The 11927-nt window shown below is 58.8% G+C and overlaps 4 protein-coding genes across 4 annotated transcripts; 2 read left to right on the top strand and 2 right to left on the bottom strand.

Moving 5' to 3' along the window:
- Window positions 1-3496: 3496 nt before the first annotated feature.
- Window positions 3497-5253, bottom strand: CGCS363_v007376 (Uncharacterized protein; the record flags this gene model as incomplete). Its single annotated transcript, XM_036639225.1, has 2 exons — window positions 3497-4528; window positions 4579-5253. 2 exons carry the CDS (start codon window positions 5251-5253, stop codon window positions 3497-3499), a joined length of 1707 nt encoding a protein of 568 aa, XP_036495650.1.
- Window positions 5254-6275: 1022 nt separating this feature from the next.
- COG5 (Conserved oligomeric Golgi complex subunit 5) lies at window positions 6276-7604 on the top strand (the record flags this gene model as incomplete). The annotated part of the gene is made up of 1 exon (XM_036639224.1): window positions 6276-7604. The coding sequence occupies one exon, from the start codon at window positions 6276-6278 to the stop codon at window positions 7602-7604; it is 1329 nt and encodes a 442-aa protein (XP_036495647.1).
- A 1287-nt stretch (window positions 7605-8891) lies between these two features.
- Window positions 8892-10547, top strand: CYP52A5 (Cytochrome P450 52A5; the record flags this gene model as incomplete). Its single annotated transcript, XM_036639223.1, has 2 exons — window positions 8892-10326; window positions 10387-10547. The coding sequence occupies 2 exons, from the start codon at window positions 8892-8894 to the stop codon at window positions 10545-10547; spliced, it is 1596 nt and encodes a 531-aa protein (XP_036495648.1).
- Window positions 10548-11102: 555 nt separating this feature from the next.
- On the bottom strand, window positions 11103-11858 carry CGCS363_v007373 (uncharacterized protein; the record flags this gene model as incomplete). The annotated part of the gene is made up of 1 exon (XM_036639222.1): window positions 11103-11858. The coding sequence occupies one exon, from the start codon at window positions 11856-11858 to the stop codon at window positions 11103-11105; it is 756 nt and encodes a 251-aa protein (XP_036495645.1).
- Window positions 11859-11927: the final 69 nt, after the last annotated feature.

Raw genomic sequence — 11927 nt, 5'->3', positions numbered from 1 at the left:
ACCCGTTCGAACATATGTATGAGCAGGCACATATCCGCCTCGGCACCGCACCGCTCGATTCGCTTCCACCAGTTGATGCTAATACAGCAACCACTAATACCATTGAGATCGCCTATTTTTCCTATGATAATGCGACTACTTTTCCTGTGTACTTGGTGACTTTGATAAGGACGATGACGGGGGACGACGGCGATAGACGATGATAATAGGGAACGAAGACGAAGAACGCAGACGATAGACGACGATGACAGTAACAATAACAGTAGCGACTACAACAGCAACGACCATAGAGAGCACACAGGAAAAGTAGTCGCTCTAGCACGGGAAAAATAGGCGATCTCATACCATTGATGGAGTGAAGTGAAACGATCCGCAACCTGCCAACTTTGCTGGTGGTAGTGTTGCGCCAGATGATGCTACATGGCGGGGGCGATAGCTTGAAGTTGGCCCTAGATCTTATCTGGGGTGGTCCCTGTTGACCGCTGGCTGTGTGAAGCTCCATCAACGGCCATCGTGACGGCACCGTCTCTGTACCTGGCAGCCAACCTCCAGATCTTCCGCGGCTTCCCAAAAGTGAAGCTGCACGATGCAAGGTACGGTGCAGACAGCAACTCCACACCCTTCAAGACTGGATGATTGCAACTGAGGACAAGGGCCCATGGTCCAGCAATACCTAGTGCCCATCGCCTTCACTTCGTTGCACATTGCGCATGGAACGAGGGCACCCCAAGATCTGCTCTGTTCTTGGCGTTGGAGCGTATGTCTGTACTCTCTCTCATTTGATCGCTAACAAACTTTGTCAAATGTTACTCCCGACTCAGCAGACAACGAACTTGAGCGGTGCCAACTGCAAGGTGAGGGAATAACTGTTGGTGTTGACCAATCTTTGCCCCTCATTCCTCGCCGCTTTAACGACACCTCAAAATCTTAGCGTCAGTTGGGACAGCAGACAGACAGCCCGGATTGATGGCTCAACTGACGATGGGCGAAGCTACTCTCAGAACGCTATCAATCTTTACCGTTCACGCTTGGTCAAGGCACCGAGTTCGCTAGCGTTGAGATTTCCACACCATCAGAAGCCATCTGCAGGCAGAGTGACAAGCCACCCGAGGGAACGATAACGACAGCGGTCACCAACGTCCTAGACGTCAAGGCCATCCGACCAGCTTGCGAGCAACTACGATTTGAGCTCTTTGACTTGGTTCCAGTCCTCAGCTAGGCCTATCCCTGAGGCTTTTGTTCTCCAAGCCGGCGGGCCTCGCCCTACGCCCCGTCCTAAACACCTGTCTCTGTCATCGGCGTTCTTCACCGCTCTTTCGACGGGCTTTACCTCGGTGTCATCCAACCTCACCCGCGCAGCCTTCCAGCGAACTATGATTCCCGCTCGCAACACGGATCCCCTGGGACCTGAATCGCAACATTTTTCGAGCCACCTACGGCCGAACAGTCTGCGCTACGCACCGTATCCTCTCCGTATCGTTCGTCGGGGCGGAGGGACAGGGAGGTGGGAGCAAGAGCGCATCAAGACGCATGAATAGCGCCATGCATGGCACGCAGTAGCTGCGAGCTTTCTCCGTCGCAGCGCACAGCATAGATGTGCGTGGGCTCGCATCCGAGGGACTAACGTGAACTATCTGATCGCTCCATGGCTCTTCGCTGCAGCGGGAGCCGCACGCAAACAGGCCTTGTTGGTCGGATTGCCGTTTGCACAAGTCTCCCATCAGGCCATCTTATTCGGCGAGAGGCTCTTCTCCTGGGCGACTCCCTGTCGTGCCATGCAGACAACGCATAGAGGCGGCCGTGGCTGCGCTCGACGCCAATGTTTCGTTCCAACGCAGATGCCAGCAAGGCACTCGTCTGCCAGTGGGAGACGGGCATTTTCTCAGCTGTCGGGCTGACACACCGGATGGCCGACCTGTCGATAACCCAGGCGAAGACACCTCCCCGGTGGCTGAATGGGCCGGCCGAAATAGAGGAGGTCTAGATCGGGACCGAAGCCATTGGCCTGCATCTTTAGAGACGGGCATTTTTGTCAGCCATTTCAAAGGCTCTCAGTCACCTGGACGGGTCCAAAGCCGTGCCTAGCTTTTTTACCGCACCTGTGGCCTGCCTCTCCCGCCGCCCTGCCGGTCGCCATAGACGTACCTCGCCCAAGTCTCACGCCAGCGTTGCTTTTTCTCCGCATGGACTCAGATCTGTTCCTGGGTTATCTGCCCGCTGCCATTGGATGAACGACACGTCCCGGTGCTTTGACTCTGCTGGTGGCATTTGCGGGTGCGATGAGATGGCCGCAGGCGAGTCATTGGCTCGCAACTTTGCGTGTTGGTGCTTGGGCTTGCGGGTATTCACATGTTGTTGCGGCGACGGTGCGGCAGAGGGAGAGGGAGAGTCAAGTGCCGCGACAGGCGGATGACGGATCCCACGACGTTGCAATATCGCTGATGCATTTTCCCATGTGAGGTGCCTGCGCGGAAGGGAATCGTCCATGGAAGATGACGGCTTGCCCGTTGGGAACAATACGACGCCGTGACTAATAAGCCTCGTCTGGACGCATCAGATTCTGCGGCTCAGGAGCTGACGAGCGGATTGGACATCCAACCCGAGTCGGGATGCTGAGTCGGGCGGCCGGTTATTGCAACCGGTGGATGCCCCGAGCGTCCACGGCATGTACTCGGTAGAGGCCGCAGACGACGGGCGATCTGTTTTGCTGGCGCCGGGTGGTCTCTCCGTCGAGACTATTTCTTTGACTTTTTGCCAGCCAGGCAGTGAGCGACGGTTAGCTCGCCGGGCAACGTTTCCTACAGCTTTAATCAACATGTCTAATGCTTCTATGAGGACAATAGCAGTAGAGAAAACCAAAGAGGTAGTGATGAGTATAATGATAACGATAAACGACGACGAAAGCAAATACGCGGGAAAGAGTACTACACTGCACGGATAGCCAACTGAAACTGCCCGGCTAGCAAAACTCACTTCCCCTCGTTTGTGGAAGTACGTGGTTGCTTACGAGCTTCCTGGACACATGAGCTGCCATGTCCTGATACGCAGACGGCCGGGCCGCGGAGTGGGAGCACGGCAGGAGGCTGCTGAGGAACCTCCGTCGTGGTCCTCCTCCAGCTGCATGGTACAGGTGATGGAGTCGACCGTGTGTGTACAGCGGCAGCAATGGCTAGGCATCTTGTGGTAACCTCGCTGATGGCTCGTCACGGAGATTCGCCATTAGCGTTTACTATTTGTCCCACGACACTTGGGTTGTTTCTACGGCTTACGGGCAATCGAGAAGTCTCATGTGGCGATATGTGAGCAATAGAGGTTTAATTATACCATTATGCATACAATACAGTCTGCCTACTCCGGATTCAAAGTCCGGCCTACAGTGCCCGGAACGCCGTTCCATACACTATATCTGTCGTCATTGCTCATGAGCTTTAAACGTTTGGACCATTTCCATCTCTTACACACTCCCGCTCATCCGGCGGGTTGATCGCTTCACTTTTTACACATCAAGCATACTCTTCACCTGCTGCGGCTGCCCCGAGACAGAGACGGCTGTGCTGGTGCTGTTACTCCGCTCCCCGGGGGTGAGGGAGTTGAGCGAGACGTTGTCCGACCTGCCACGGGTCTGGGCGTCGGTGTACGAGGGCGGCGGGCCGTCTTGCATCAGCTCCGACGCGCGGTCCGGCCGGCCCGCCCCAGAGTTGGGGAAGAGCAGCTCCGCGGCCGCGTTCATCGTCCGCTCCTGCCGGCGCCGGTCGGACTTGCCGGCGTACGAGGAGAAGGTGGAGCCCTTTGCGGCGTCGAAGCCCGGCCGTACCGGGGTGGAGGTGTTGGAGCTGCTGCCGCCCATGTTGCCCATCTCGATCTCGCGCGGCTGCTCCTCTGGCGGCGCATCGTTGTAAGCTTGCTGCGGCTGCTGGGTGGCGGGGGCGCGGACGCCGCCTACTTCGCGGACGTTGCGGGCGATGCGGTCGCGCATGGACATCTTGCCGATGAGGTGGTCGTCGCGGGTGACGCGCTTCCACCAGGCGGGCTTGGCGACGATACCGAGGTCGTGGTCGATCTCTGCCTCGCGGACGCGGCGCTGGCGCATGAGCTCCTTGTCCTCGTTGGGCGACATGAAGCCGTAGGCGATCTGGATGAAGAGGATGAGCAGGGCGGGGCCGTAGCCGCCGGCGTAGACGGCGGCGAGGTTCGCCTGGGTGTTGAGCACGGAGTAGTCCCAGCGGAAGGAGACGAGGCCCTGGTAGGCGATGAGGCAGGCGGCGAGGGGGATGACGAGCTTGAAGCGCAGCGGGGTGTAGCGGATGAAGCCACGGGCTTTGTTGAGGACGCCGCGGTTGCGGGGGTAGTAGTGCAGGATGGAGTGGCGGAGGGAGGCGACGATGGTGAGCCAGCAGATTACGAGGCAGAAGGTTGCGACTTTGAAGCGGACGTCTGTTGCGTTTGGCTCGGCGCGGGCGGCGGTTTGGTCTGGGGAGCGCTGCTTTTCGATTTCGCCCCAGTTGCGGGGGATGATGAGGAAGAAGTTCTGGGGGTTGTTAGTTTAAAGAAGCTTGGAATGGGGAGGAGGGAACTTACCAGCCATAACCAGAGGTAGTACCACAACGGCAGCCAAAACTCAAACTTGTCTCGCTTGTCGCCCTCGCGCAGGATGAACGGGTCCGGGTCGATGTACTGCCTCTCGCTCCAGCTGCCCCAGTGGCGGACGGCCTCCCATACGAGCGCCATGGTGAACTGCTGCAGGAGGTACCAGAAGAAGCTGTTGATGATGATGGGCAGGCCGACGACCCAGAAGCGATCGACGTCGATGGTCATGAACAGGCTGATGAAGGCGGCGACGCAGACGAGGATGGCGTAGTACCACTGCCAGCGCTTGCCGACGGGGTAGAAGCGCTTTGTCGTGGGCAGGTACTGGCGGCCGTGCTTCTTGAGGCAGGCGAGGATGAGCATGAGGGCGACGGCGTAGACGACGCCGATGGCGACGCCGGCCTTTGCGCGGGGCCCGATGGAGCGGATGGGGTCGTAGCACCATGTGGAGTTGACGAAGGAGCCGTTGGGGAGGAGGGCGACGGGGGTGTAGGGCTGCTGGGTGAGGAAGCAGTTTGAGCCGTTGGAGAGCGTGTTGTTGGAGTAGAGGGTGTAGTTCCAGAAGTCGAGGACGGTGCGGTTGAAGTGGACGCCGCCGAGGACTGTGTCGGAGGCGTTTGCGCCGTCGGGGAGGGGGAGGAGGTCGCGGAAGTGGAGGAGATGCATTTTGGACGGTTCGGAGGAGGTTGTCGTCGTTTCGGGGTCTTCGGAGGGTTCGGATGAGGCGTTCGTTCGGGCGGCGGTGCGCGATGGTGATCCGTGAGGGGGGAATTGAAGGGCCGTCGGGGGCAGAGGAGTTGGTTGAGAGATTATGACATTGCTGGCGGATTTGGAGCGATTGAAGCGGACGACGACGACGGCGGCGAGAGAGCAAGAAGGTTGGAGGTTGAGAGATGTTGGATGACGAGGTGGTGGTGGTGGTGGTGGAATTATGATTATTAGGTACTAAAGAGGATGGATGACAAGGTATATGGAAGCTTCGGAAAGACGGCGTAGTAGCGCAACTCTTTAGCGGCGTATCCAATGTTTTTTTTTCTCGACTAATCGCGCGAGTGCGTAGTCAGCGAGAATTCGCCGGTGCCAATCCCATTCGCAGCTTTCGAGTCCGGAGGAGGGAATGCGCTGATGATCAACAAGGTCGGTTGGGAGTGGACGCGGGTGACGGCCCCATGCGGAATGGGCGGATGGGCAGCTTGCCTTTTTTCTTTTGCGTCGAATTGTGGAGATGCCGAAGGTCCGGGAGGAAAACACAGAGAAACAAAGACCGGGGGGGAGGAGAGAAGAGTGACAAACAATGAAGCGGGTTGGCAGGCTGGGACGGGACCCCGGGAATATCGCGCAGTTTGATCTCATTCCTCATTTGCTGACTGTTTTTTGTTGGTTTTAGTGCCGCTTGGCGTCATGGGCGCTGCGGAGACCGTGCGCTTGGGCTGGTGGGTGGCTGGCACACGAGCCACAATTGGATCAATTCACTAGCCACATCTCGTCAGCCACGATCTCTTATGTCAGCGGAGCTTGACGGTACGTACTCAATGCTTCAAGCAGAGAGAGACAGGACACTTGGAGCTTGGTTTCCCTCCAGAGCTGCCACCAGCTCAAGCTCACACTCACGCAACACCACCACCTCCCTCGACAGACACCACCCATTGCGCCGACACCACACAGCCAATGGCCCCAATCCGCCCATCATGACGACCCAAGACGAACAGGAACCCTCCTACATCGACTACGAGACCTTCCTCTCCCCCGACTTCAACCCCGCCTCTTTCGCAAACACCCTCGTCCTCGCGACCAACAACCCCAACGATGCGCCCCTCGACCTCTCCACCCCGCTCTCCCGCGTCCTTTTCGACACCCAGGAGATTGACTCCCACATCGACGTCCTGACCACAAAGTCCGCCGCCCCGCTGCTGCAGTACACCGACGAGCAGAACGCCGCCAGCAAGCGCATCATCGGCGAGCTCGACGCCCAGATCAAGAGCCTGAACGACAGCTACCGCCAGCTCGAGAAGGAGGTCATCGACAAGCACGCCGAGGCCGAGGAGGTGCGCCAGGTCGCTACCCGCCTCTGGGAGACGCTGAAGCTCGGCCGCTCCGTCGGACGCTGTCTCCAGCTCGGCAGGCAGCTCGAGGTCCAGCACGCCGAGATTGCGAGTGGGAGTGTGAGCGCCGCGGCCGCTGCTGCCGGGAAGAAGGAGGATCACAGGGCGCTGGTGCGCTGCTCGCACACGCTACTCTCTCTGCGGGAGGTGCTGGATCGGTCGGCGCCCGGGGAGGAGGGCTACGGGTTGGGCAAGGTAGACGCGATCCGCACGCTGCGGGAGGGCGTGATCGCGCCAATCGAACGGTCCGTCAGGGAGACGGCGGAGAAGATCATCCGCGACTTTGCGATCCCCAACTCGGCCACCTTTGCGCAGGGCGAGGAGACCAAGGCGCGGACCGTCTCGGCCATGGTCACGCTGTTCCTGCTGTCGCCGCAGCCCGCGATGAAGGGCGAGCGGTGGACGCCGACGCTGCTGCTGCAGGCGCTTGAGGTGTACTTCCGCTCGGCGCTGCAGTCGTCCATCGCGTCGCTGTCGCGGGCGCTGGGCCAGCTGCCATCACTCGACCGGACGCTGGCGGAGATCTCGGCGCGGTGCCAGAACATTGTCGCGCTGGAGGTCGTGTTGGAGTCGACGAAGCTGCCGACGCATCCGCTGGTCACGACGCCGCAGAAGCAGACGAACATGCTGCAGCCGCTGCTGGCCTACCTCGAGACGGGCAGCCTGGCGAGCTACTTTTGGAGGACGATGGCTGGCAGTCTGGGCACGCGGGTACAGGAGATTGTGAACCGGGGAGGCGTGTCGGCGCGGACGCTGAGGACGAACCGGGCGAGTGTCGGGGAGGCTGTGAGGGAGTGCGTTGTCAAAGGCTGCGAGATGCCGAGCGCGCTGAAGGGGAAGGGGAGGGGCGAGGGCAATTGGGAGAGAGAGGTTGCTGTCATGGTCGGCAGCGTTGTGAACAACCTTGGGAGGTGAGGGAAACTCCTCTGGAGTTGGGTCTTTATGATGATGAAATGCTACGAATGCATAAGCGGTCACGAGGAAAAGTCTGCATGTTTCGCAAAATATCAGGTCTGGTTACAGTGAAGGGTCGCAGTTCAAACACTCTCAGTTCGCATCATCGACTTTTCACCATCATTGGAGCGCAAAAAGACATTTGTCGCATTTATCGGAAGGGGCAAAAAGGAAATCATTGAAAGGGACGAGACTCGAACTCGCGCGGGTTGCCCCACCAGGAAACAGATGTTAAGCTGACCTTAACCTGGCGCCATAACCAACTCGGCCACCCTTCCAGCGGACGTTGAAGAACTTCCACGTGGGCGGGCTCATGCAGCGCCGGCGCCGTCGACGAAACCCCCATGCCCACTTCCAGCTCCAATTTTGTGGGTTTTCTGTGGCTCTGTGTAACATTTGCAACTGTCAACGACTCTTCCTCGAAATCGGAGCAGTGTGAGGGACATCGGGACAAGAGACATTCGCATCAACAGGTAGAGAGAGCCATGAGAATGGATAATCTCCTGAACGCCAAGTCGTGATGGAGTTTCAACATTGTCGATGTCTTGAACGCACATCACCGGACAACCAAGTCCGTCCTCTCCGTCTTGTCGTTGAGACGGACACAAGCCCCGAGTCAGGGGAAACCACTTTTCCCCCAGCCCACCGACTCGTTCTCGCAAACTCAACTGCCGTTGCACGTACGGCAGTAAACCCTCCCTCCCCCACGTTGTCCGTGCCCCTCCCTTTGCTTCCTATTGACTGGCACTGCCGAAACCACGGCGCTGTTAGGTTGCCTCGGCCGAACCATGATCTCCCTTCCCGTGGGCAGCAACTCGTACCGGCGGGCGGTAGAGGGGGAGGAGGTCCCCGTCAAAAGTTGTATTCCAACTCTAAGCAATCATGCTCTGGCGTTGCTTCTTGTAAAGTCCTTGGCGCCGCCCTAGGTGCGACGCCCTAATGCCGATAACGAATGCGAGGGCAACGTAAAGACGACGACGACGGTCAACTCTCTACACATCTGTATACTAATCACGCTGCTGACAAAATACATGCTATCCTATGGCTGGAATATGGACTTGAAAAGGCCCTAAATCGCGTAACTGTCGCATCAAACCGGGGCGACGGGGCCAACCCCTTGACGATCGTCCTCGAACTTACCCACATCGTGAAGGCCTCATCGCAGGATAAAACCCCCAAGCCACGCACCTCGATATCTCAGAAATTCCCAGTACCAAAGGACATACCAGCACCCAACAGCCGCCTACAATGGCGCTCCTCTCCATCACAGCCCTGGCCTACGCCATCCCCTTCACCCTCCTCTACTACGCCCTCGCACGCTACCTCGCCCACCGTCGCCTCCTCCGCTTCGCCAAAGCCCACAACGCAACCTTCCCAAAACACATCCCCTCCCGCCTCCCCTTCGGCATCCAGTACGTCTGGCGCACCATCACCACCGCCCGCCGCGGCGGCGACATCCTCGACGACATCGTCGAAAAGTCCTACGCCGCCCACGGCGCAACCTTCACGCAGCCGGGCTTCTTCGGCCCGCGCGAGGTGTACACCGTCGACCCGGTCAACATCCAGGCACTCCTCGCGACAAAGTTCCAGGATTTCGATCTGGGCGAGCGGCGCATCGCGCAGTTCAGCCCGCTGCTGGGGCGCAGCATTTTTACTGCGGACGGCCCGTTCTGGGAGCACTCGCGCGCGCTGTTCCGGCCGCAGTTCTCGCGCGAGAACATCAACGATTTAGGCAAGACGGAGGACGCGGTCAAGGCGCTGTTCGCGGCGCTGCCGATGGTGGGCAAGCCGGGCGATGGCAGCGTGACGGTGGACATCATGCCGCTGCTATTCCGCTTCACGCTCGACACGGCGACGGGGTTCCTGTTCGGCGAGAGCGTGGACAGCCAGACGGCGGCGGCCACGGGGCGTGTAGCGAGCACGAGCGCCGCGGCGGCGATGGCGGCGGACCTGCAACGCACCGGCGGGAAGGACGACATGAGCTTTGCGGAGGCGTTCCATGAAGCCCAGATGTGGATCACGATGCGCGTGCGGCTGCAGGGCCTGTACTGGCTCGCGCCGAGCGGCACGGGGAAGCGCGCGGCGGGGTACATGCGGCGGTACGTCGACCACTACGTCAAGCTCGCGCTTTCCGCGGCGAAGCCGAGTCGGGAGAAGTACTCGCTGCTGGACACGCTGGCGGAGGCGACGCGGGATGAGAACGAGCTGCGGGACCAGATCCTGGGAATCCTGCTGGCGGGGCGGGATACGACGGCGACGCTGCTGTCGTGGGTGCTGCTACTGCTGGCGCAGCACCCGGCCGTGTTCGAGAAGCTGCGCGGGGAGGTGCTGAAGGAGTTTGGGGAGTACAGCGAGGACGCGGAGGGAATCGACTTTGGGACGTTGAAGGGGGCGCAGTATCTGCAGTTCGTGCTGCGGGAGACGCTGCGGGTGTATAATGCGGTGCCGCTGAATCTGCGCATCGCGGCGCGGGACACGGTGCTGCCGCGCGGGGGTGGGCCGGATGGGAGCCAGCCGGCGGTGGTGCGGAAGGGGCAGACGGTGAATTTCTCGCCGTATGTGCTGCACCGGCGGGCGGACGTGTGGGCGGAGCCGTTGGCGTTCCGGCCGGAGCGGTGGGAGGGGACGAGGCTGGATTGGAATTATGTGCCGTTCAGCGGCGGGCCGAGGATTTGTCTTGGACGTGAGTTGAACGAGTTCTCATGGTGTGTGTGTGTGTGGTTTGCTAACGTGTTGATGACAGAGCAATTCGCGCTTACGGAGGCTGGGTTCCTGGTTGTTAGGTTGTTACAGAGGTTTAAGGCCATGGAGTGGGTTGGGCCGGTGGGCAAGCCGCGGAAGGATATCCATTTTACGATGGCGCCGAAGGATGGTGTACCGGTTAGGTTGGTGTATGCGGATTGATGGGTGAACTTGTAGATGATGGTTGTTGAGGTTTGGGTAAGTCAGGTTCTGGGATACGGATCTCGGTTTGGAGTTTGTGATGCAATAGAAAGGTTTCGTAGAGGTACGATTTACGGTTTACTCGTGTTCTATCTACGTCTTGGGCTTTACACCTGCCCGCCGTCCGGCCTCAGCTACGATGTTCATGACGTATCGCTACATGCGGCCTCGTTTGAGGTCCAGATCAAAACGTCTCGTTGGGTCTCCACGCGCATCATTGCGGCCCACATTGATTGAATAGTTTGAAGAGATACTGTACGGGCCAGACTCAGCAGAATGAAGTTCTTCTGGCTTCAATGTTGAAACTTTCATCCTCAGCGTTCTCCGTCTGAGATGACCCTTGCCAAAATGCCGTATATATATTTAGGTATTCAGTGAGCTCGTTGTGCCGTAACATTGAGTCCGTTCCTTGAAGTTCAGAGGTATCGATGACGACAAGTCGAGGACGGCCTATGAAGATGTGCTGCTGGTGTCCAGCTTTTCCGGAGTTGTCCTGTCACAATGACCAATCCCCTATCAATAGAACCAGGCAGGGCGGTCCCACCAGGGAGACCTTTTTGGTCTCGCAAAGCGTGCATACTCCTTGTTCCACTGACCTTTGGACACACGATCCCAAAACATCAGCACGTGTTTGCAGTCCACCGGCATCCACCCCTTGTCCTCTCGAATCTCGCCCTCCTCCATCTCCTGGGCGTTAATAACCACGCCGTTGACGTCGTCGTCTTCGAAACACTTAATGGCCTTGACAAACGCCACAGGCACCTGGCCTTCCCCCTCCGCAGCCATCGCCGTCTCGTATTTCTGAAACGACTCGAGGCACTCCTCGTCGACGTACAGCAGGTACTTGAGCATCGTCGGGTCGCGAGGTCCCTGAAGTCGCTCGCCATCGTCGTTGAAAAACTGTGCCCGTGCAAACTTACGTCGCATCCTGTCAACCGACGCATACTGAGGCGGTAACTTCATTTTGTAAAGATACGGCTGTAACAGTTTGGTCTTCTCGTCTGGCTCGAGCGCCCATGTGTCGGCCATGCCATCCCTAATGTTGTTCACATAGCGGTCCCAGAGGGGCTTGTCCTTGTCGTCGAGTCCTGTGTGGACGATGAAGAAGCCGAAGGGATAGGGGAGAGGCTGCTGTGGATTGGATCGGATTTCTCGTAGAGCTGCTTCAAAGGGGAGCGCCGATTCGAGTGCCGCCTCGCTGACGAGGCTGTTGATGACGTTGGTGTCGTTGGTGACGCGGCGGGGCAGCATCAAGGTTGCGAGCACGTCCATGATTGCGTCTATGTTGGGAAATGATGATATCGATGATGAGGAGGCTCAAGCCCACTTCTCGACGAGGCC

This window comes from Colletotrichum siamense (assembly GCF_013390195.1).
Source record: "Colletotrichum siamense strain Cg363 chromosome Unknown KSG_Cg363_contig04, whole genome shotgun sequence".
In the NCBI taxonomy this organism is placed as follows: domain Eukaryota; kingdom Fungi; phylum Ascomycota; class Sordariomycetes; order Glomerellales; family Glomerellaceae; genus Colletotrichum; species Colletotrichum siamense.
Note: the sequence above shows the minus strand (reverse complement) of the source record. Positions and strands in the feature narration are given on the sequence as shown.